This window comes from Callionymus lyra, chromosome 18 (genome assembly GCF_982586985.1).
Source record: "Callionymus lyra chromosome 18, fCalLyr1.hap1.1, whole genome shotgun sequence".
Taxonomy (NCBI): Eukaryota; Metazoa; Chordata; class Actinopteri; order Syngnathiformes; family Callionymidae; genus Callionymus; species Callionymus lyra.
In genome coordinates, this window is record NC_141835.1 from 21,657,382 (window position 1) to 21,683,301 (window position 25,920).

At 38.1% G+C, this 25,920-nt stretch overlaps 2 protein-coding genes across 3 annotated transcripts; one reads left to right on the plus strand and one right to left on the minus strand.

The window, feature by feature from the left end:
- Positions 1–256: 256 nt before the first annotated feature.
- On the plus strand, positions 257–14,123 carry LOC148060938 (gamma-aminobutyric acid receptor subunit rho-1-like). Of its 2 annotated transcripts, none has more exons than XM_087779525.1 (10): positions 257–663; positions 6,287–6,340; positions 6,414–6,520; positions 8,384–8,451; positions 8,579–8,802; positions 9,207–9,289; positions 9,392–9,532; positions 9,928–10,080; positions 11,243–11,439; positions 13,195–14,123. In XM_087779525.1, exons 1-10 carry the CDS (start codon positions 566–568, stop codon positions 13,495–13,497), a joined length of 1,428 nt encoding a protein of 475 aa, XP_087635651.1. In that variant the 5' UTR covers positions 257–565; the 3' UTR covers positions 13,498–14,123. The 2 variants fall into 2 exon arrangements, with proteins under 2 accessions (XP_087635651.1, XP_087635650.1); XM_087779524.1 differs by having other exon boundaries at positions 557–663; positions 6,290–6,340.
- A 3,006-nt stretch (positions 14,124–17,129) lies between these two features.
- LOC148060939 (peptidase M20 domain-containing protein 2-like) lies at positions 17,130–24,888 on the minus strand. Its single transcript, XM_087779526.1, has 7 exons — positions 24,420–24,888; positions 22,165–22,313; positions 21,950–22,092; positions 20,635–20,789; positions 19,915–20,041; positions 19,714–19,821; positions 17,130–18,359 (listed from the first exon to the last, which is right to left on the minus strand). Exons 1-7 carry the CDS (start codon positions 24,813–24,815, stop codon positions 18,223–18,225), a joined length of 1,215 nt encoding a protein of 404 aa, XP_087635652.1. The 5' UTR covers positions 24,816–24,888; the 3' UTR covers positions 17,130–18,222.
- Positions 24,889–25,920: the final 1,032 nt, after the last annotated feature.

The following is a 25,920-nucleotide window of genomic DNA, read 5'->3' on the forward strand; positions in this document are numbered from 1 at the left end:
CTGCAGTACGGTTGTATTTCCAAACTTTCATGCTTTGAGAAGCACAGCCGCCCAGACATCACTGTCAAGAGATGATTACCGAACTACAAAGCGCACCTTTAATTTCAGGTGTAAAAATACCTGCCACAGACTCAGACGCCCGTCGCTGCATGTGCGTGTGTCACTAAACCATTGACCTCACAAATCATCTCTCTCTGCATCAGTGTGGGAATTGGTGTTTCTGGGCGGCGCAAAGTAGAGTAGAGCACACACGAGTGGAGGATATGTGAGCGAGCCAGGCAGAGAGGCAGGCACATCCGCTGCTGCAGGGATCAAATCTGTACCATCTGACGCTCAAGGATTTATGGGTTTAGTCAAAATTGCTTTTCCCACTGTGGAGATTAAGCACCGTAGGATGTTTTGCTCTCAACCGGTAGACTAGGCCAGTGTTGCCGCCGCCGTTTTCTCCCGTTATCAGCCCGGATGCTGGAGAGGGGAATGTTAGAGGAAGGCAGAGTGCTCCCAGCCCTGCAGGGGGGTAGATTTTGACTGGCAGGAGGGTTTCGTCCTCTGGGGAATGTGAACCATGCGGGTCCTTGTGCTTTTCTGTGTTTGCCTGGCAAGTGTCGCCGGGAGGACGACCCAGTCCAGGGGTCACAGGCTGGAGCCTTACAAGCAAACCAGGTGAGTCCACTTTACTCCTCCATTTGTTTCTGACTTTGTAGTTGACATGAGGTTGTCTGTTGTTGCCCCCCCCCCCCACCCTGACTAATTCAGACATCAGATTGGACAGAGGGAGACCTAAATCCCCACATCTATTTCTGTGCTACTGGCAAATGCGGCTGTGTTCTTTTGCCCCACAGCCGACGGGTTAAAGAGTATTTCCGCTGCTGGCAACAGTTGGAGTCAATGTCATTTTGGGGCGATTATTTAGGCTAATTGCTCCTCGGTTAATGCTATTGGATTTTGTGCGGACTGAACTACATCTGGGACGTGTTTAATCAGCCAGATGCTTTGTCTTACGATTGTGTTTGAGAGAAAAATAAACGCGAGGAGGGAATTAAAATGATGTTGGAGAATTAAGGAAGCTGCCAGCAGGTGACCGAAAAAACTCATGTGCACAGGCTCGGATTTTGTTGTTGAGGCTTGTGTTAACTTGTCAATCAAGTCAGACAAGTGGTTGGTTTTTTTTTTATATATCTAATGAAGGTCAAGGTCGCTAAATGGCACCATAAATGTAAAGATATCTAAAAGTATGATGGATTTTAGAGTTCAAACATACAGCTGTGTATGGATGTCATTCTACTCATTTTTTTGTTTGTTTAAATCACGTTTTAATGTAAAAAAAACAAACAACAATATTTAGAAAGTAAGAGAGGGTTTAATTTGCCTTGAAGATGAAGAAATGTGTAATAATCTGTGGGACGATAGAACATAAAATTACAATAAAAAACACATACTTAACCTTCTTTTTAAACTGCTGTATTCAAGGAAGTTGGCTCAAGTGATTAGGAAGCAGTCAAAATAAATGTAATACCTCTTGTGCTTTGTCACCTTAATCTGTTGCTGGGCAGACAGCTCTGACCATAGAATCCAAAATGAAGTTATCAACACATCTGGAGCTACTTCGGTCTTTACATTTTAGAAGAATGTGACCTGTCATATTGTATGAACCTTACACAAGTGTTAAAAGTTGGTGAATTAGAAGTAAAGATGAATAACCAAGATATTCAATTTTACTTTCAGAATTTTTTTTTTCTACAATTTATAAAGGATAAAAAAAACATGAAAAGCATACTTTTTGCAAAGAAACAAAAAGACACCATCAAGGGGATTTAGATTTTTGACATTTTTTGCATTTAGCTTTCTGGCAACTAATGTTGATTTAAGTGTCTCTTCAATGGATCTTGGACCTCTATTGTACTCTTCAGTTTGTGACTGTTTGTAAAAAACTCTCTTTTCATTAAAATATTTACTTTAGAAAATGTGCTTAACCTCGCCTACTAAAAACACAAAATTAAATCTAGTTTACATTAACCACACCCACTCTGCTGTGATTGGTCAAACATCAGGGTTTGTCAGGCACCATGATCGATCTCCAAAGTCTCCACCTCCAAGGGACTCGTTGTATAAACAAAGTAGGGGTGATTACAGCTGGCTGGAGGAAGAGGGAATACCATTATAACGTCATAATGGACTTCACTCTCATAACCTCTCGTTCGCCAAGATTTCAGATGGGGGGAGAACTTAAAGTAAGCTCAAAACATCATCATGATGAGGAACATCTTGGAGAAGAAGGCTTCAACATTTGAGACATGTTGAATTGATTCAGGAGTTGTTTTTTTTTATATACTAGTTTCCCTTAGAAGAAGTAAATCTTCAACTTCAAAAGTATGTGAAATTTTAAAAGCACTTTCATTTGTGAAAGCTATCTAAACATGTTAAATTTAAGTTTTTTTCTTGGAATACATGAATCACACCCGAAAATTAATTCTTCTATCATTATTAGTAATGTTTAACCATTGTTCTTTTACACAAATTGTTTTTTTTAATGCATAATAAAACTTCTCAATCTGGATTGACGTGATCATTTCAATTCATGCTGCAGTCGCTTCTAACCACAAGATTAGTTTTCCCTCTCGTTTCTTCTGCATCATTTCACTTTAGAGATCCCTTCGTGTTCCATAAGCAGCCATTTAATCTGCGGTGAAGATTCAAGATTCAAAGTGTTTATTGTCATATACATCGAGAAACACGTTTCCCTATGCAATGAAATTCTTTCTTTGCCGTCCCTCCACAAATATCGGCGTCCGCGGTTTGATTATGCCGTCGGCTCCGACTGACTATCTGTCACTTAATAAAGACATCCCTGTCGAATGGTAATCCTTCTGCAGTCAGACACACCATCACTCTCCTCCTTCCAGCAGCTGCTATTTCCGATCCAGAGGTTAAACAGCAATCTGCTCAATATTAGTTCTTAATCCACATAATGAAATGTTTGAGGACGACAAACAGATTTCTCACTGACAAGACTTTTGTGCTGAAGCAAGTGAAAACCAAGTCACTGTGAAATGATAGTGATCATTTGAGGCCTGGAGGTGATTAAGATAATCACAATGTATAAGAGGAGCACAATTGTAATCGTCCGTGGAAAATCTGTCAAAGACTCGAAGCAAAAGTGCTTCAAAGCCGCTGCGTAATCTGCACACGCCTCCTTTATTTTATTTTTATTTTTTCAAATCTTGGAGGCGCTCTGCCCTCCTCAAAACTCGTTGACAGTCCTCTCACACCCTCCTTGCTAACACACACGCAGGCTGAGAATACAAATCAATGTGTTCGGTTTCTCTACCAGGGGGGCAAAATATCATGATGTCTTCTGTCGCAGCCGCGGCTCCACGTGAAATTGCAGAGGAGGCTGAGAGCTGCTGGCGTGGGCTGAGAGAGTTTTTTTTTTAACTTTGATTTATATTTTAACTCAGCGCTTTGAGGATGAATAAAGACGGAAGCTGCCATGGGAGGAATCACTCTCATGCTTTAAGAGAAAGCAGAAATGTTTTGTGTTTACTGCAGCTGAAAGAGCCCATCAGGAGCGAGGGTTTGAAGTCGTTTTCTGACATTCAGAACTTTCTAGAAAATAACAGACATCAAACAAATTATCCTCTGATAGATTCATCTTTCTCTTCCTGAAATCTAGGCTTGCTTTTGGATTCCTCATACTAATTTACTTTTGAATAAAAACAATCTTGGGAACACACAAACGCCACAATTCTTGGATGAATGAATGAATTGATTTAAGGAAATTCTAAGAGAAAATGTCTGACACCCTCGTCAGTCAACAATGAGACCGGTTGAAAGCCTTAAGCATCCACGCCTACCTTTTTTCTGTTAACATAAGTGAAATCAATAAGCCTCCCTGGCAAAGTGTGCAGCTGGGAGGAAGCTAGGGGCGATCCCAGGCCACGCTGGCAAAATAGTTTATCTTAATTGGCTTGGGAAGGGTTTGTTATCAAGTTCTCATTTGCACTAAGTCGCCTTATTATAATCATTGATCTTAAGATAAATGTTAATTTCCAAAACACATTTAACAGATGACTTATTAGGGGGCATTTCAGGAATATTCATATAGTTTATTTTTTTGTTTATTTAACTACTACTATATATCTGTCATACTATCAGCTTTTCGTCATTTCTCCTGATAAAAAAACAGTGTTTACCTGATGTTTATACCTTATGGGTCACATTCATTTGCGGCCCTTTGCACAACATTTCGACCTTCTGAATTAATGTTAGCCTGCCGGGCTGTCCCTGTCCCACTTTTTCGTGTGGCCCCCTGAGGGATATTGACTTCCCTCCTCAGCTCTGCTCCGACTCCTCACGAATGCTAACGTGTTTAGTTGTGCGGTGGACGACCTCCGCCTCAGCCCCGCGGAGATGAATTCATGCCCACGGCTGCAGGGAAACAACAGGAACGTGCACAAAGAGCGAGGCACGATGTGTGCACGGTGGCCGGGGCAGGCGGGGAGGGGATTGTGGGGAGAAAATTTCTGCCAAGAGGATTAGAAACCAGCTGCTGAGTGGACGAACGAGTAGAACCCATTCTCCATTAGACACTACGGCTTCCAACTCCAGTCCTGTCCCTCTGTCTCTCCCCCTTTTTTCCTGCTTCTGATTATTTCTATGGTTGTCACATAAATTCGCCTCAGTCTATCCCAGCACTCTCCAATCTATTAATCCATTTTAGAACTCCCCCCCCCTCTTCGCTCTGTCGCTGCCTCTGGATGAAAAATTGCTGTAGAAAGACAAAAAAGTGACACCAGACAAGATATCTTCAAATTGATTTGGACGGAAAAGCTTTGCAAAGACGCGAGATAAAATTAGCTACAAGTTAGATGCTGAATATTTGATGTTATCGTAGCTACAGGGGTACAGCTGCACAGCCTCCTCAAATCAAACAAATGCAACTATAATATCATAAATCTGTCTCAGCTGCTGCTTACAACATATCACTTTAATTACATTCAAAAGCTGTCCTGCCTCATAGTTTCACATCTTTATCTAGATCCAGCATAATGACTCGTGCTCAATTAGTTTGGTTAATTAGCTGTTTATTCACATGTCCTTTAGAAAACATATGTCACAAGAGGGCTTGTTTCATTACTTAACAAAATAATTGCTTTTTCTAATTGAAAATCTTCAAATTGTATCTGTTCCATGGCACCAAGGCCTCGGAACTCATTTAAGGGATGGAACCATTTAGACACTGTTTGATATAAAACTCTCTATACACTGGTAAGACATGACTCTCCATTTTAATATGGATTTTCTTTTCATTCCTTTAAAAACAGTATTACTTCAGTAAAATACCTCTTAAAATGGTGTGGAGGAATTCAATTATTAATGTTTCTCTACTCAGAGTCATAGCTTTCATTTCCAACTTGCTCCATCTTTTCCAGTGTGATCGACAACCTTCAAAATAAATTTTGCTACTTCAGTTATTATTATTATTTTGAATAACTTGTATCAGCAAAACGCTTTGAGGATGAATAACAACCTTCCATCTTGTCTCAAAAAATAGGCGTGAACATTAGTAACAGTAACAGAAAGAAAATAAAGCATTTTAAGTGGGGCTTAAGCAAATTTTGTAATGTAAATATTTCAATGAAAAGAGAGTTTTGTACACACTCTGATGAGTACAATACAGGTCCAAGATCCATTTAGGACACACTTAAATCAACACAATAGCTGCTATTCCATTACTAGAGAGTTTTAAAACGTAAAGAAATACGTGATATTTTAATCAATCATGATTTTCTTGTTGCTACTTTAATGTACAAGAAAAAAACAACACAATGTTTGCTAGAAGAGACATATACACAGTGGATTCATGTCAAATGAGAGCATGTGTCATGGTACGATTTTGCTGCATCTGTTTTCTAAACCTTACATTTTTTGTAATGCTCTAGGTTTCCATAGACCAATACAAACTTTAATTAATATACAGCTAATACCTAGAGACACTATCAAGTCTCTCAGGCCAAGCTACTGACTCACCCTTTTCTGGCCAAAAAAGATCACATAAATGTGAACTAAAACTAATAACTCAGAAGAACCATCTTTAACACCGTAGGTACCCAAGATACAGCAGATGATTGAAGGAGTCGCTGTCATGAGTTTCAATTTAAAAAACAATTCATGTTAGCTATGAGTGGATGTGGCCATGTGTCACTTTTTGGTCTGTTCATGTTGAACAAAGTAACAAAAAAATAATATTATTCACTTTCATTCATCTGTGCTGTTGCTTTCTTAGCAGGTCCAGAAGAGAAACCAAACTAGAGGATGAGGACAGCCACAAATCAGGAGGGTAAGCGAAGCAAATGTTGATTGCAGAAGACAAATTACTTGGATCATTTTCCCTCTCACTGATTTCTTTGCAGCCCTATCATTAAAAGAAGTCCTGACATGACAAAATCCCCAATGACAAAGTCAGAGCAGCTTCTGAGAATAGATGACCATGACTTCACCATGAGGCCTGCATTTGGAGGTGAGTAAGAACATTATTTTGAGTTACAGGTTTATTATTGACGGATACTAAGCGTGTAAGAAACTGTGCAGACTCGGTTAGACTTAAGTGTTGTGAATATGAAGTCAACAAACTAGTAAGCTAAGAGCCTAGTACATTTAACCTTCCCTCATTCTTTGGCAATTTGGCCTTTGTAAGTATTTTTAAAATAGCATATATTTTCTTCCCTGCTTCACATTATATAGCTTGAAAAATGTTCAGTTTTTTAGCTGTGCTAAGAGGATAAAACATGGTGTCTGTGATAGCATTTATACAGTATTTTACATATGTATGCTTGTAACGGATAAAAACACAATGATAATTTTTAGCATTACAGCATTGTTCACCTACTTATGAGTAGATCATGATCTTAGCAAAGCTTACGAGGTCCCCCAATATGAAAATGTCTTATGAATTCCAGGATCATTTACCAATAACTCTTCTTGTAAATGTGTTTGATTGATCTTCTCACCAACATCACACATACAGTAATAGTATATTCATTTAAAAGAAACATTTTCAAATGTGTTTGTTTTATTCAGCCTCAAATTGTTTACATTTTGTATATAAAAAAAACAGATGAAAGATATGAAATGTTCTGATAACAGACCCATCAATCAATGCCAAGATCATCATCTCACAGCAAGCCATCTCAATTATTATTGATTTCTTTCGGCAAGCACAGCACATCAGTTTAAAATTCTAATGATGGAGTCTGGTTCGTGTCCTCCAGACGATCGGATCTGTTCCTGAGACAGATAAGACTCCTGCAGGGTCAGAGCCTCCTGGTTTGGGTCAGTGCATCCTGTGAGCTAAAGCCCTGAGAGCCTGATGTGCTACAAGCTGTGCAGCTGTTCGACTGTGTACATCCACGTCACGTGTTATATCATGTACGTGTTAGAGGGAATTAATGTAGGGTGATTACGATATATAGAGTCACATTTGTCCACGGTCACGTGTCAAACTGATGCTCAGTCAGTGACACGCACGCTTTTCTTCAGCAGGAGCAGCTTTTAGCTTGTTTACTGCCACGTCAACTTTGATCCATTATGTGACCCAATTGATTCCGTGTATTTTTGGCAGATGATAACGTTGAGTAGAAGGCGGAAATAGGTCAAAAGTAGACTCACTCTCCCAGCAACTTTGAATTCAAGGGAGGAGTTTGGAATTCTCCATCCCCTTCGAAACACATCACTTTGTAATGACCAGATTATGATCATAATGATGAGTGTGTTTAAGTCACGTTTTAAGTCTCAGCTTCAGCCTTCGACAATCGAAATCCAGCGTAAAAGACCACTTGGAAGGCGCTTTAAGCACATTATTTTTATTTTGATATACATGTTAAACCAACAATAGGTTATTAATATTTCAATATGTTTTCTGTGGTGATGGTTTAATGTTTTCTGAGGTGATGGTTTTATTGGCAAAACTAAACATTTAAGACATGCAGTTGCACTGTTTGGTCCCTAGGGAGAGGAAACAACACTATTTTGTACCTCTCTAATTGATGCTTTAACTTTTATTTTCATGCTTATCCAATAGCACACGTTTATTTCCCGATAAGCTGAAATCTTTCTTACCTTTCTCAGTCCTCAAGCTGGACTCAAAATGTCTTACTGATGATCTAGCTTACAATTAATTTTTAAGTAGGACACAAATCACTCACTCGCTCCTTAATCACTTGCTTAGTCTTTGGACCGAAGCTCAAAAACAGAACAAAAATCTATTGCACAAGAGGCCAAAATCAGGACATGTTCTGATTTTTACATTGTCTTTTTTAACATCTTTACAATATTAGTTTGGTGTAAAAAGGAGCATTATTTTATAATATATTTTGTACCTTAGGTCCTCCAATTCCAGTGGGAGTGGATGTTCAGGTGGAAAGTCTCGATACAATCTCTGAGGTGGACATGGTGAGTATCTTTTATTAAAAGAAGCTATATTTTTACAGCAATGGTGCTCCTGAATCCACCTTTAAAAATATTATCCTTTAAGCGGTTTTCTTCGTCGTAAAAGCTGCCTTTTTTTTTGCTCATTCAGGACTTCACCATGACACTTTATCTGCGTCACTACTGGAAGGATGAGCGTCTCTCCTTCCCCAGCACCAACAATCAGAGCATGACCTTTGACAGTCGCCTGGTGAAGAAGATTTGGGTTCCCGACATGTTCTTCGTTCACTCCAAACGCTCTTTTATCCACGATACCACCACCGACAATGTGATGCTGAGGGTGTATCCCGACGGAAATGTTCTCTACAGCCTCAGGTGAACTTTCAGTGCTTGACCCGAAGAAGACAGCAATTTCAGATTCGAGCTACTGCATGTAAAATGACTCTTGTTTAAAGCAGCAACTTGTAAGAATTAAAATTACGCTTCTGGCTCCCCCAACTGCCAGAACAGCGTAACTACTATGTCATGGTTGTGACATCCCACAAGTGTATTTGACAAGATAAGTGCTTGTCTTAGTATTTCATATGAAAATCCACAGCTTCCAGACCAATTTATAATAATAATAATGTCAAAATGTTACATGGTTCTGCTCTATACATTAATTATATCTTATATGCAGCTTTTATTTATTGCTCCAGAGAAAATACCATTAGTTTATATTTGATTGAAAAAATAAATATAAAATGGATGATACGATGTCTCTTGTCTTCTCGTGTCAGAGTCACCGTCACTGCCATGTGCAACATGGACCTGAGTCGCTTTCCTCTGGATACACAAACCTGCTCGCTGGAGATTGAAAGCTGTGAGTTAAATCCCCAGAACTAAAAAAACAATTGACAACCGCGGTGAGTCAGTCCCACACTCTCAAAACACCTAACAAGGTTTTTTTTGTTGTGCTTCACAGACGCATACACAGACGATGACTTGATGCTCTACTGGAAAAAAGGCAATGAGTCCCTCAACACTGATGACAGAATCTCTCTGTCCCAGTTCCTCATCCAGAAATTTCACACCACTACAAAGCTGGCTTTCTACAGCAGCACAGGTAATCCAGCCTGCATCTTTTCACTCCTGCATCATTATGCTAAATCTTCTTGCGTGCGCTTAATTCACGTCAAGATTAAGGTCTTATCTGCATTTTAGGATGTACCAAATGGAAGATTTGCTGACATTTTAACCATTATTTTTTCTAATAAAGACACACAGTGAAAATAGTCTAACATAAGCTTTTTTTCATGGCAAAGCTATTTTTTTTACCCAAGTTATTCAAGTATTATTCCTCATTACTTCAAGGCTCTTTTCCTATTTACAGCCATTCAGAAAAACACACATGATGTTCGTAGATTCTCATTCATCCATGTCAAGTTATTGTGAGGCTCTAAAACTTCTAAAGCGATAGGACAAAAGATGTGAAACTGGCGTTTGGCTTTGCGTCCACAGGCTGGTACAACAGGCTGTACATCCACTTCACTCTGAGGCGGCACATCTTCTTCTTCCTGCTGCAGACCTACTTCCCAGCCACTCTGATGGTCATGTTGTCCTGGGTTTCCTTCTGGATCGATCGCAGGGCGGTCCCGGCTCGAGTTCCTCTCGGTGAGATCATATTTACACAGGGATTTAATTAAAAAATATATATACTTTAATATATATATATGTATATATAATAGGGCAAAAGTTTGGACACACCTAGCAGGCTCATTCAAAGTATATTTTTCTTCATTTCTTAAAGTAATGGTGGTCAGTGGTCTTCTTAGTTTAGCTGATTGGTTCTTTTAATAATAAGAATTCTTACAGTTGTCCAATTAGGTTGTTGGTTGTGTATCGACCTAACTTCTGCACTACACAACTGATGGACCAACTCAAATAAAAATTCAATAAATTCCAAAAGTAAACAAGTAGACAAGACAAGATGCACCTGTGAAGTAAAAACCATGTCGAGTGACTAACTCTTGAATTCATCAAGAAAAAAAATAAAAGTCTGCAAAGCAGTAATTCGAAAAAAAAAGGTGGCTACTTTGAGTTAATAATTACACATTCATTCATAGTTTGAATGCCTTCAGTGATCATCTACAATCTAAATAGTCATGAAAAAATTATATATATATATATATATATATATATATATATATATTTATAACTGTATAATCCCAGTTCTCAGCTGGAGTCGCCAAGGGAGAAAGTACTGTATCTGTCTTCCAATATCGACATGTAACTCCAAATAAATTAATTAAAACTGTTCATTATCTTTAAATCTTTCATTTCGATGACATGTCAACGCAGACGTTGCCCTCAGTGGCAGAAGCGATAGTATAAACTTTGAGACCCGCCATGTCTATTACAGCTCAACATAGTATCTTTTCAGAGAGGAAGGCAACCTCAGCCATCACAACAACAATTAGGATGCACAAGAGATAAAACGGGTGACGAACAATGAGTTATTTTCATTCACGTCTTTTCTCTGGGTCTTAACATCTGCCGGTGAGAATGAAAGAGGTGGAGGAGGGGAGGTAAAGGAGAGAGAAAAAGGCGGGGGGTAGAGAATCCTTGGCTCCATGGCAACGGCTCTGACGGCAGAAGCTTGTTAAAAACTTCAGCATGAGATGTACTTCAGACGCTCAAAGGCTCGCCGGAGGCCTTCAAAGATATCAAGAACCTATGTGATGGAGAGAGGAGGCAGAGGAGGGGAGCCAGATCAGATGATCATAAATGGGAACAATGAAAGTCTGTACTGCAGAGTTATGGTTTGGTGTTGCAGGCATCACCACCGTGCTGACCATGTCCACTATCATCACGGGAGTCAACGCCTCCATGCCCAGAGTCTCCTACATCAAAGCGGTGGACATTTACCTCTGGGTCAGTTTTGTCTTCGTCTTCCTGTCGGTGATCGAGTATGCGGCGGTGAACTATCTCTCCACGGTGCAGGAGAGAAAAGAGAGGAAGCTGAGGGAGCGAGTGAGTTTGACACAACATCCTTTTTTTGTAAAGAACCAACAATGTGTCTTTGATGTATCTTCTTAAGCATCAGCAATGTGTATTGGAGTGTAACTTTTGTGGAGGCGACACAAATCATTTTTCAGTGCATCAGCCATTACGATATTGAATTGAACTGTCGTCTCTGACCCACTGGAGTGAAGCTTTTCAGCGGTCATTTAGTGTCCAATCAAAATGTCCAGACAAAGTTCACATAGATATGAGTCATGACCAATAAACCATCATCACAGAAGATATGAAAGAAACTAGAAGTTGATATGCAATTCAATATTGAGGCAATCGACGGTAGATGGCTGAAACTGGGAACCAAAAATTCCAAAATGAAAATAGGTGATATATGTTGCTCATTATTACTATCGTGAGTTAATGCAGTTCAAATACTTCACAGATGGAGTCTACTGACTCCTTTAAGAAACATCTTAAGACGTTTCTATTTGTGCAGGCTTTTCCTTGAATTTCTCGAACTCCTGTGTTGTTCTCTGTGTTGTCTTGATCTTTGAAGTATGTACTGTTTTGAGTATTGTTTTGATTGTTAAAGCGCTTTGTGACCCTGGTCTCGAAAAGCGCTATATAAATATATATTACTTACTTACTTACTTACTTACAGTCTGAGCTAGCACAGAACTGCAGCAGGGTCCGCTATTTTTTGTGGGCGATCTTCATAGTGAAAATATAGAACCTTTGTGATGGGATGAGGCAGAGAAGTGTAACCAGATCACATCATAACATTATTAATGGGAACTTTATATGCTATATTAATTAAATAAATAATCCGTCATCAACTGAAATGTGGTTGATAGCGAGAGCTCGGACGAGTTCTGTCAAAGCTGTCGTGATCATCTTAAAACAGAGAAATTGCAGGCAGTAAACCTAAAACATTGATTATGTTAATAAGAGCCATCTTAGAACTTAAATACTAATTAACATAAGTAACTTATTAGTTCAACTTTAAATATTAAGTCATAATTTCATAATTTACATTTTGAAGTACTTAGTTAGTTAGTTAGTTAATAAATAAAATAATTGAATTAAATCAAAATAGCTTCTATTGTTACCTTTTTTATTGCATTCCTTGTTTTAAATTAATTATCTTCATGTTTTCTATATAATGATCTGCAGAGGGATTAATAAAATCAAAATATTCTAAAGTCGATATAAATTGATAATCTAATCAAATGAAATTATAGTTTAAAGATCCTACATGTGTCTTTGTTGTGTTTACTCAAATTACAACAACAACAAAAAAAATGGAATGAAATCAAAACAGCTCAGAAACATTTATGCCAGTGTTGAAAAGACTGCATTGTGATAAATGCTAAGGAAGCCTTCTAGAGGAATACAGACTTACGGCCTTTAAGACTGTGAAATGTGAGTATAAACTCTAAAAACAACGTCAAGGATGTCTACGTTTCCACACTCCAAGCTGCATTCGGGGCACTGGCAAATTATTTCTGTGCTATTCTTCATCTGCCAAATGATGCAACACATGGAGCCAAGTTGCTTGAGTCGCCCGAGGAAAATGTATTCAGAAAACACGGCTCCTGCTCCGAAATGTCAGTTCAAGTTTTGGTGCAGAGGATTTTTTCAAGGAAGGCACAACACAGATGCACAGATTGTTTAAAATCTTTAATATAGACATCATCACATGTCACAAGTTTATTAAAAACAAGATCTCCAAGACAGCAGCACATTTCTAACCTTACTTTGTGTGTGTAGCTGCCGTGCACATGTGGGATCGGCAACCCGGACGAAATGATGATCGACCCTCAGATCACTGGCTACGGCTCTATGGATGTCAACACGACTGGAAATTATGGGATGCCGGAGAACGGCGGGCGGCAGGAGCAAATGCTGGCCCAGGTGGCTCTGAATGACCCGCAGCTGGCGAGCCAGGTCAAGCAATCGAGGGGCTACGTGAACATTTGGATAGACACCCACGCCATAGACAAGTACTCACGGGTGGTCTTTCCAGGGGCGTACATCCTCTTCAACATCATCTACTGGTCCATCTACTCGTAGTGCACGAGAGCCACTCGGGGTGGTGATTTCGAAGAGCTCATGTTGGAGGAGCAGAAACATGGTGGCGAGGAGGGAGTTGCCACACAGGGACTATTGCCTTCTCGACCCAGCCTCTTAAAACTGATGAGCTGCTTAAATCACTTGTGTTTCATGTCGTAACCGAGAGAGAGTGAAACAGACGATGGGACGCAGCTGCCATCGTAACAACCTGACAATCAGAGTAACAGCAAGATGATAATCAGGTTTATTACTTTTGAACTCTTGCAGCGAGGCTGTGTGACTCTGTGTTAATTATTGATTGTGATATTTGTATCATTGCCAATACTCTGCGATCATTCCACTGCATTGCATTGTAATATACAAATATTCACTAGACAACATTTTATATAACTGAAGTTGCAAATTTCAGAAAGAAAGCTTATTACATCCCGAGTATTGATTTAAAAAAAAAAACGTATTTGTTTTTTGTTTTTTTACGTACTGCAATACTGTGTTGGTGTGAGGTTGGGGGTTCTCTGTAACCTCTATAGTTGCTAGTTTTCTCAGCTTACTCTTTTCAGCTTCAAAATGTTGTTCAGCAAAAAAAGGCCTCAGAAACAAGAATCTGAAGGATGTTCAATGTGTTATATAAAATAAATCTTCATAAAAGGAGTCGGATTATTGACTGTGACACATTAAAGTATGATTATTTGCTACGAATTGTTATGATCCCATTAATTTTCAAACACTCTTTTTTCAGATATTAATTGAAGACGTTCTTAATATTATTAAAATTCATTTTTTAAAGAGAGTTAAATTGACGATGACGTGTGTTCAGTGGTTGCCGTTCTGTTTGCTGATTTCAACAGCTCCACACATAGAGCCTGAGGAACGAGGTCCAAAAGCACCTCATATAATGTATTCCGGCAACACGTTATTTTTTGCGAGGGTGAGCATCATCACTGTAGTGCTTGACGAGTCTCGCGACATTCACAAAATAGACTTCAGATTACAGTATGTCATAACCATTAGTTCCCGTTCTGGACTCTCTTTGCAAAAGTCGCCTCATTTGGGTAAACCAACGCTTCATCCTACACTAAACAGAGGCTGATTCATACGTTTTGTTACATGTAAACAGATTTCAACACATTGTGTCCAAGAGAAGAAGATCCTGGAGCTTTCAAAATATGGTTTAAAAGAGTAGGTTGGTTGAAGGTGAGTCATCTGGGTGGGACTCAGAGTAGAACCATGGCTCATTTGCATTAGGAGACAGTGACATGGGTTCATCTTTAGGATGATATGTGATGCTTTGTCCAAATACCCAGGTGAGATGGCTAGAGAGGCTACAGAATGTTTGGAGAGAGAGATCTTTGTTTTTATCTCCAGCTGAGACCAGAGGAGGATGTTGGGTTTATATCTTAAGAGCTCCACAATAGGGAACTGTTCAAGATGTTGACGAAGATCATTCAGGGGTCCACGGTCCTTGAAAAGAACTTGATGAAAAAATGATTTCAGCTCCAGATGATTTTGACGTCATCACAGAGCCAACCCCTTATGGTAAGCAGGGTCAGGTAATGCAGATGTTGGAGTTGAATGACCATGTGGTTCGCTATGTCCGTAATGTTGTTATTTGGATAAATTTCATGAGGAGCATAAAATTCAAAAGAAACTCTGGGAGTGTGTCATTTGTTGCTTGTTAACTGCTCATATTCAAAATATATTAATTATTTTGGAGTGACAAAGCATTTTGTTTTCTATCCCTAAACATATAACTTAGTGACGGGCTGATGAAGCTTCATGAAGCAGTGTCATTGTTCAAAACAAAGGAAAATAGTGCAGAGACTGCCATCTAGTTGCCTCTGAAAATAATGACACGGCTTCATCAGACCATCCTTAATATTACTTATTAATGTATTACATCCTGAGAAATTGCATCCTGTTAATATTTTAATAAGTTTAATGATGGTGTGTTTTTTATTCTATCTACTGCAATTTCATCTTGTAACTAAAAATTTATTCTCTCCTAAACTCCTTTCATCCTTTTCCTCACCTTGTTTCCTATCATCTATTGGCTCATTTCCTCTTCTCTCTCTCCATGTATCGCAGGAACTGAAAACCCACGGTGTCTAAAACTCATGGTTTGGAGTAAACCACAGCTACATGGTAGTTCTACCAGGACATCCAAAATGTTTTTGGTGGTTGACCATCTAATGAGCCCTCCCCTGCTAGAGGTAAACTTGACACAAGCAGTCCCTAACCCTCTCCTAATGGTAAGTTTGAAAGACCGATTGCTTTTTGTCAGTTTTTGTAAAGTGTGTTTGGAAGTGTCTGAATAATATATATAATTGTTTGTTGTGTGACCATTTGTCTCCCAACAGTCATGGTTGTCAGTCTCAGTGAGATGCACCAGTATATCACTTATCACTTTTTTTCACCAGGAGATTGTTGATGGTCCCTACATTTCAGTCCGCTGCCTCTGTGGAACATTTGCCGACCTCAACCTTCACCCAATCTTTATTTTTGAATAACGGTTTTGCCTTGTTTCCATTGTTTGATTTTTTCGCACCGTTTACAAACCTACTTTAAGTTTTTAATTTTTAATTAAAGTTTGCATTAAACCGATTCTCAGCTTGTCTTTTGTAACCATATTACATTCTCACAAACAGTAGTGTTATTTTATATAAAGATGGTTTATTTGAAAATCAAACAACTGTACAAACAATATTTGCATAGCTTGCATCAAATATTTGCAATACAAAACACACATTACTAATTATATACTGAACTATTTACAGACCTTTCTATTTTGAGACAGGACTTTTAATGTTGGTCCTGGACATAGCTAGAGATTAGGGCAGCCAGTTCATCTTTTGGCATTTCCTGACTGTTCATTTCCCTGTAGGTCTTTGCGGTATGGTTGAGGGTTAAAGCTCTCCATCCTACATCTGGCTGAAGCGTGTCTCCATTGTCAAGACAAACATTGTGTAGAAAGGCACAGGTAGCTACCACAACAGGAGAGAATGAAGGCTAAGCCTCTAGCACCTAAAAAGAGTAGAGCTCCAGGGCGCAGGAGTTGACGAAGTGTGATCAGGCCAATTGGTGTGTCCAGAAAGGGATAGCCCTCCATCACCAAGAATGTGTCCTGCAATTACTGTTCTTGATGACATGTGTATCACAAACCGGCACCCTGGGTAGACTGTCAGCATGTTATTAGAAAAAACTTTATAATTCAAATAGTTAATTCTGTGTAGAGAGAAGGTGATTTCACACAGAAATGGCAGCAGTTATATATAAATTAACACAGGCGGTTTCTGAAAGCTGCCCGGATGCCTGCCCAAGGCCATCAAGCTCTTCTGGGCATCTTTAGGTGGGTGGCTAGCGCCAGCTTCTTCCAGATAACTAGTGAAACTCTATGGATTACAAGGTGTACAGTCAATTTTGGTACCCTGAAGACGCTGGAAATAACCCGCTTTGATAGCCATGAAAAAGAAGATGATGACAAATCTCTCGTTCGCTTACATTTCAGAAGGAGAACTTTATAATGCAAGTTCAAAACATCGTTATGATGAGAGACTTAGTACATTTTGGAGAGGAAGACTTCAACAAGTAAAGAAAGTTAGGTTTTGACTCGGCCGAATGATTATGGAAAATAATCTAATTGCGATTATTTTCTCAATATTGTGATTAAATATGCAATTATTTTTTCAGGGTCCTCTTTTCCGGTTCTTCTCTAAAACAATATAAAATTAATACAACAGTAAAATGCATTGCATTGTGATTGTTGAAGTGATAAAGCCATCATTAAAATAAAAGCAAACCTACATTTAATTTAATTGAGGTTTATTTTGTTACTTTAATCACAGTTGTAAGCAAAGATGATATTAAACTTAATATTCACTGCAAATTCTTTAAAAAAAAATCTGCATAAACTCCCAAAAAGTGTGCTGCAAACATTTATACATATTAGTCATTAGTAAGTTCTAAATTAAAAGATTGTTATTAATACTATTTGAATTGTGTAATTGTACGATTGCGTAATAACACACACACACTAGCAGCAGACATCACTAAACTAATGCATGTACCGATGTCAGGATTTAAGCGTTAATACTGGAGTCTAGTCCTTCATTCAGTTGAGCTGCCATCATGTAAGACGAGTTGTTCATGTGTTATCATCTCTTTACTCTGCATGTTGAGGTCATACGGGGGTTTGAAGAGTTTGGTTGTGACGGCTGATAATCTGCTCCAGGTTGAGGCACTGGTAGCATTTTGTCGATAAAGCTGTCCTATACTGCTGCTCTTTGTCAGCTCCTGTCGAGCAGAACACCATTGATCAACAGGGTAAAGTGTATACGTCTCTCTCTCCGCTTGTTTTGCTCGGCGGCACTCAGCGCTGCTCGTAAGTCATGTGCTAAAGGTCAAATTAATATGAAATTAGTTAAAATTTGCGATTATATATTGAAAATTCAATAACCTTTCAACTCATGTCAATACTAGGGTTTGACATTAGTTGCTGTTAAAGAAAGGTAAAGATTTAAAAGTAAAGGACTTCAGTCAAACATTTTTAATAAGACCGCAACCACCGTCAGCAGTCTCTTGGCGCTCCAGCCATCGATCTGCGTCACTGCAATTAGACGACGAAAGTGTGTGATTGTCCAAATTAATGTAGCCACAGATGGTGTGAATCATCCCCGACAGTCATGTAGATGATGGTTAAAGTCTGTATCTGTCCAGTTTATTGATCCACTATTGGTGTTTGAGTTTGGCTCGCTTGAAATCCTCCCTCACATCTTCCAGCAGCTCTGGGCAGGACAGCACATCCACAGCAGTCATGGCCAGAGCCTTGGCCGCCCTCAGAGTGTAACACTGAGCTGTGTCTGCTCCTGCAGGGACAGACAAGAACAGCGGCTGTTGCTGATTCAAAGCTGCTTCATCTAGATATTACTTATACTTATACAAAAAGTAATACTTTAACTAAAATTGAAAAAGAAAATTTACGGCACATTCATTTTTACATTGAACTGGAATTATCAATCTGATGGAATACTATTTTTAAACAGAAAAGCTTTAATTTTCAAGATTTTATTTTAAGATTATTAAAGTGATAGTTCGTAAATTCACTCATTTTCTACTTACCTTCATGTCTTCCAAAGGGTTGGGATTATTTTCAGAGTAATCTGTTCCTTTTTAAAGTTGTAGGCAAAAATGTATGTTCATTTTAAACAAAGCCACTGAAGCTCTGTTGTGTTCGTCTTCAATTTTCCTATAAATTACTTAAAAACGTCCATATACTTTTTGGTCGTATGTAACGTCCATCTTGGATTGACGCCTCGACGAGAAAAATTGTTCCAGAAAAACTTAAACAAGTCTATATTTTTAAGTTTGTTTGCAGTAAAAGTGTAGCATAGGTTATAAATATCGGGAGTACTTCCAGTTTAGACAGTAGTCTGTGTGCGCTCCTTCCCAACCCTAGTCGCCATGAGGGTAGGTAGAAAATAAGTCGATTTTTAATTTTGAGTGAACTATCATTTTAATACAAATTCATGAATGCGTTTGCCAGGTGTTATTTTTCACTTTGCTTAAAAATGTGTGTTTGTGTGTATTTTTATTTAACTACATTTAAAATCTAGCCTGAACCTGATAGTAAGAAACCGAAGCATCGTAGAAAAACCCAAACAACAGAGTCTGCCAAACAGAATCCACTGTCTGGTTTACTTCTCATCCTCTAAACTATAACTTTAGGCAGTCTAGCATATTTTCCTTTCTCTTCCCACTGAAGCCAGCATTACTGCTTCAATATTTAAGGCTACATGTGTTTTTGAATACAATCTTCCGCAATATTGTGCTTTTTATATTTATTGTTTTCCAGAGATGTCTATATTTAAACATTGTTTAACCTGTGTTTTGTGCAAAAGAGTGACTTATTCATAGTCAATTTTCAACTCTTTATAAGCATGGTTGTACGAATAGCAGAAGCCCCCTTCCCGAGTGTCAAAAACAGCTATTTTGAGGGAGGTGTGGCCTTATATTATATTAACAATTAATAACAATAGACAAATTAGTACACAAAGAACGAGAAAATATGTGACACTTTTGCCCAAAAAGTCTTGCACTTAAAACCACCATTTCTCCAGCATATTTCCTTGAAACAATATTTTCTTCGGTGATTCAGAAGATAAGGATAGGATCATCTGTATGGCTAAGTCTAAGTTTAATTTATTCCACACTCCTTCATACCTGCTGCTGTGTTGAAATCCTTGGTGTGGTTAAACACTTCAGCTCCGATGTAAAAAAAAGGATGGATGCCAGGGATTATTTGCGAGACGTTTCCAAAATCTGTGGAGCCTGATAAAATTAAATAAAAAAATCAGCGTCTTTGGCATGGAATACGTTGTTTGATGTTTTTTCCGAATATGCATACTTGAAATATTTACACACCAGCGAAATGAGCCGGCTGCTCAGGAAAACAAACCGACAGAGACTTTGCATTCTGCTCATACAGACGTGTGAGCGTGGCGTTGGGGAGGATGTGGGAGTATGCGTGTCCTGGGTAGCTGATCTCCACCTGCAGGACACAACATGCAGAAATGCAATAATGGATAAGCCCTGCAGCATCAGTCCAGTTAATGCCAAACTACCCAGACTAAAAAACACATCCTTTAGACAATGACCCATGTTAATCCACGTGTTCTGACCATTGAAAAATGTATATAAATCTGCTAAAAAAAAAAGACATTTTCACAGAATTGGCTTGTTTGCCTTGAACACAATACAAAATAATAGGCTTATCCTGCCCTCAGCTGGTTTGCAGGTATTGAGATTTAATCTTTGTACTCTCCAATAAAGAGTTACTGGAAATAAATAATTCACGACTGTTTAAGATGCAACTAATTTAGAGTCGAGACAAATATTTATTTTAGAAAAGAACAGGCTGCTGATGTTGATGAACCTGTTGGACTGGTGCCCACGTTTCCATGGTTTTCTTCCGCAGCCCTCTGTGGGACTGCTGGCAGATGACATTTAAAGGTTGGATTTTGGATGAGAAAGGTTATCTAGGAATAGTATATTTAAATAATTCCAAGTGGGAGCTGACAGACCCACGGACAGGAATGTGTGTGCCGTTGGTCAGAAATGTGAATTTATATGGAAGACGTTTACTTGACAGCCAGTCGCCGCGGCAGCTGCTCTGAAGCAGGCCTCCACTTTAACCTTCAGCTCCTCCAGATCTGTGAGCAGCGGAGTCCTCAGATAGTACTCCAGCTCCGTGTAGTCTGGGATGATGTTGGGCTTGACACCTCCGTGTTTAATGATGCCTTTAAGTGAGGACAATAAAGAACACAAGAGTAAAGACGACTTTTTAAAATGCAGTAGCTGACATGACACATCATATAAATAATTTACAATACATTGAAGAGTTTCAACAAATCCATTTCTCATTTGTGGGATGTTTTTATTTATTTTCTTTTTTTTACATTTGTGTATGAACACCTTTAAAAAATTAACTTGTTTTGATATAATTTGTTAATGTGGCTCTCCTTTAAAATAAAATGTATATTTTAACATAGAATGTGAAACAATTTGAAACTTTCTACATCCTCCAATCCTTTTTTATGTGTATTATTTCAAATATTTAATTGTGGTAAATATTCATTCACCATTCAATTGAATTTTCCTTCAATCTTTGTAATGATTCATTATTTCTAAAACTTGTTTTCTTGTGCAAAAGATAAAGTTTCATATTTTTGAATGAACATTTTAAAAATATTCATATTCTTACTCATCTTTAACATTCTACTTATCCATCTTCATTACTCTCCTCACCACGGAGATATACTGCCTCTGCATTTCTTCTTCTTTTTGGCAACAAAAAATGTTTAGAGAAATCATACTCGTTTAAATCTTTTCAGACATGGTATCGTTCTTGATTCACCCCAATTAATATTGTTGTTTTTATATATATATAATATATATATATATATATATATATATATATATATATATATATATATATATATATATATATATATATTTATATAAATATATATATATATATATATAAAATGAATCGTACTAATAATTGATTCATCAAAGATTGTTTTTTTCAAACTTGTGGATACATTTGTGAGGTGTGCATGTGGAACAGATAAAACAAAATGTATGCATTTGTTAAGTAAGGAACAATTCAGTATTTCCTTTGAAGAGTTGGAATACTTCTCTGGAAAGGGAAGTCTGAATGAAATACTTTCTCTTATAACACTATAAATGTGGAACTTTTTAACAGTCCTTGAACATTTGGAAAATACATTTTTTTTCCATTCTTACATCCAGCTGAGAATAATCAATTGCAGTTATTCCTGCACACTGACATTTAAAATAACCAACTTTAAAATACAGCAATTTTTTTTTTAAGTTACTTTAAATTCATTGGTTTTTAACTTTTTTTGGCTTAAAAGTTCAGGACTCACATCCTCACCATGAAGCTTCCAGTCAGGTTTCAGCTGCTGTCGCAGCACAGAGAGATTGTTGTAGGCCAGCACGGCAGCGTCCAGGGCGTTCACGCCATCCCATGGAGAGGCTGAAGCATGAGACGCCTTTCCGTGGTACTTCACAGACATGCTGTGAGGGGGATAGGTCAAGTCAAAATAGAAAGTCATATTAAATATGAGCGGAAGAAGAAGAAAAACTCACTCTTGGATTGCAACAGCGCTTTCATAAGATAAATCAACATGAGCGGGGTGAGCCATGAATACCAAGTCTATGTCGTCAAATGCTCTCATTTTGATGAGTTCCACTTTTCCACCCAAATCCTCTTCGGCTGGAGTTCCCAGAACAGTTATCTGTTGAAAAACAGATTAATAAAGTGGGGGGAAAGGTACATGTACATGTGTAAATATATATACAGTACTGTGCAAAAGTTTTAGGCAGGTGTGAAAAAATGCTGTAAACTAAGAATGCTTTAAAAAATATAGATAATTGTTTATTTTTATCAATTCACAAAATGCAAAGTGAGCGAACAAAAGAAAATTCTAAATCAATATTTGTTGTTACTACCCTTTGCCTTCAAACCAGCATCAATTCTTCTAGGTACATTTACACAAAGTCAGGGGTTTTGTAGGATTCTAGTGAGGTGTATGATCAACCAATGATACCAAACAGGTGCTAATGATCATTAATTTCACGAGTAGGTTGAACAGTTCATTAAGTGAAAAAAGATACAGATTTATAGGAGATTAAAACTGGGTGAGGAACAAACTCAGCTACCAAGCTGAGGTCGTGGAAGACAGTTTCAGGTCACAGGTCATACACCAGGTAAGACTGAGCACAGCAACAAGACACAAGGCAGTTCTACTGCATCAGCAAGGTTTCTCCCAGACAAACATTTCAAAGCAGAGTGGGGTCTTAAGATGTTCAAGCTCTTTTGAAGAAGCACAAAAAAACAAAGTTGAGGATCGTAGACGCAGAAGTGATGGTATGGCCCACACAAAGCCCCGATCTCAACATCATCATGGAGTCAGTCTGGGATTACATGAAGAGACAGAAGGATTTGAGAAAGCCTAAATCTACAGGAAATCTGTGGTTAGTTCTCCAAGATGTTTGGAACAACCTACCAGCCGAGTTCCTTTAAAGACTGTGTGCAAGTGTAACTAGAAGAATTGATGCTGCTTTGAAGGCAAGGGGTGGTCACACCAAATATTGATTTGATTTAGATGTTTTATGTGTGTCATTTTGGAAGAAGATAAAGACGACGACTACTAAGAAACCATCGCTGTGTTAAAATGGACTTGCATTTTTGCCCATGAGCAGTAGCGTCTGTAGCATGAAAGGTGTGACACAAGAGTGGTTTACATGTGGTTCAAGGCTGGAGTGAAGTACTGACTTCAGTATTCATACAACAGCATTCATACCAACATTCATTCTCTGATGACACAAAAGTTATTTTATAGAACTGGATAGATCACTGTTCTTCTTGTGTCCAATTCATATTTACTGTGAATAAATTAAAGTATAGAGATGTGTGAGGCATACATTTAATGTTGACCTTCAGTGAAAATGTATTTTAATAATGTTGCTTTAATGACTTTTATTGAAGATGGTCCATCAAAATGACAAGAAATAAAAACTTAAAGATGTCAAGAAAGATCACTAGAAACACCTGTCAGTTCACCTAAGCCACCACTTCTTTTTTTTTATCATGATGACATGAACCACTGACATTCAATAACACAATCAATATGTATTATGAATAATAAAACTTTTAAAAATGCCACTCAATATCCCTGTCACACTCCACTGTTAAACTCCACTGGCTGATGAGGTCCTAAATGTTAAAAAAAAAAAAAAATGTTTTGCTCACGTGGCAAGGCAAGAGAATCCACATCGGGTTTTTTTGTTTTTTTTGTTTTAACTTATTTAGTTTTGACATTGACATTAGGTTAGGTCAGCTTAAAATCTATCAATAATCAATAAAAATGAACATTCCTGAAGTCTGCAAAACAGAAGTTTGACAGTTGTCATGCCGATATTTCGATTGATTCACAGCAAGAAGGTTGACGGTTTTCTTCCAGGTCAGGAGGAAGCCATCTTGTGGACTTTCTGTGTGGATTTTGTATGTTCTCACAGTGTTACGTGGCTTTACTCCGGGAACTCCGGTTTCCTTTCCAGAGTCCATAAACATACAGAGGTTGATTGGGATCTTGGGAAAATTGTCTGTAGGTATGAGTGTGTGAGTGGTTTTATGCATGTGTGTGCCCTGCGACAGACTGGCCTCCTGTTCAGGGTGTCCCCCAGCTCTCACCTGAGGAATCTGTGATTGTTTTCAATTTAATTAAACTTTATTTATACGATTAAAACACCTTGACACAAAGTGCTGACACACCTGTTCCACGTTATGCTTCCCCTTTATTATTATTATTTAAAGAAAAAAAAACGGTTGTGCGCTTTACCTTCACTGGCACCGCTGGATCCTTCTGGTTCTCCAGCGCCGCCTTCAGGCCCAGAGCTGCAGCTGCACCCACCTCTGCGATCAGGTTGTGTCCGCACGCGTGTCCGAGTCCCGGCAGCGCGTCGTACTCGCACAGGAAGCCCACATTCAGAACCGAAGCGCCGCCTCCGACTCCCGCCGGACCCCAGCTGGCCCGGAACGCGGTGGGCAGGTGGTAGTGACTCTGGACCGTCCAGGTCGGGTCCCGGGAGAGGAAGCGGACCAGCGTGTCGTGTGCAAACACCTCCTGACCGGCCACTTCAGGGTGGCGCCAAATGTTGCGACTCAGAGAGTGCAGGTCTTCTCTGAGGCCATCTATGAACAACTGCAGGCAGCTCTTCAGCTGTTCCTTCTCCATGTTTTCCTATGGAAACATTTGTCCAACGCGTTTGGAGGAAGTTTAATCGTTGACCATAAAGTCGGCCATTAAATTCGCGAATGACGTCACATCGTAGGCGCGGCTAATCCCGGAAGTGCACTGATTTAAACGCATTTAAGTAGAGTAACGCTCCATAATAACATTATTATTATTATTACATTTATTACTTTTTGCTCACTACAATCAATGAGCTGTGTATTTATTTTTTAAGTTAAATAACCAGTACTTACTATTAAAATAATATTATTAATATTAATACTTATAATATTACTTTTTATAATAAGTGGTGAGAAAACAATACTAAAACAGCAATACGAATAAAAACAGTATAATAACAATCGGTAGAAAAGGACATCGTTGAAACATGTCTACTAATGTAATCGAGTTATGGTTGTTGTTACTATTGTTTGTTTGTTTTAAGCTCTACGTTAAGAAGGAATGTACCCATTTATTCAATATTGAATGATTAAATGAGCATATTATAAATCATGTTGGAAATTGAAGTATGAAAGTGCAAAGTATTAATATACTATATAACTACTTTTAAGTGAAAATCCATAACGTATTTCGGAATGCTTTCCGTTTCTATATATATATATATATATATACAGTATATATAAGTAAGTAAGTAATTTTTATTTGTATAGCGCTTTTCCAGACCAGGGTCACAGAGCGCTTAAACAATCAAAACAATATTCAATAAAGGATATACTTAAAAGATCAAGATAAAAACTGATAACACAACAGTAGTTCCAGAAAATCAAGGAAAAGCCTGAACAAATAAAAACGTCTTATATATAGCCATGCATATATATATATATATATATATATATATACATTCTATTTATTTTTTGTATTGAAAGAGGACTCAACATACATACGGAAATATATATATATATATATATATATAAAAATAAAATAAAATATAAATAGAATGTGTTATTTAATCAAAAAGAACATTTAAATGAAACTTTCAGATATTGGCTTTGAAATAAGTGTCTCTTTTTGTCTGAACTTGGTTTTATTATTTTCCACATTTCCATATCAATGTATATACTCCTGTTTCCTGTTTTTCTTACCAATT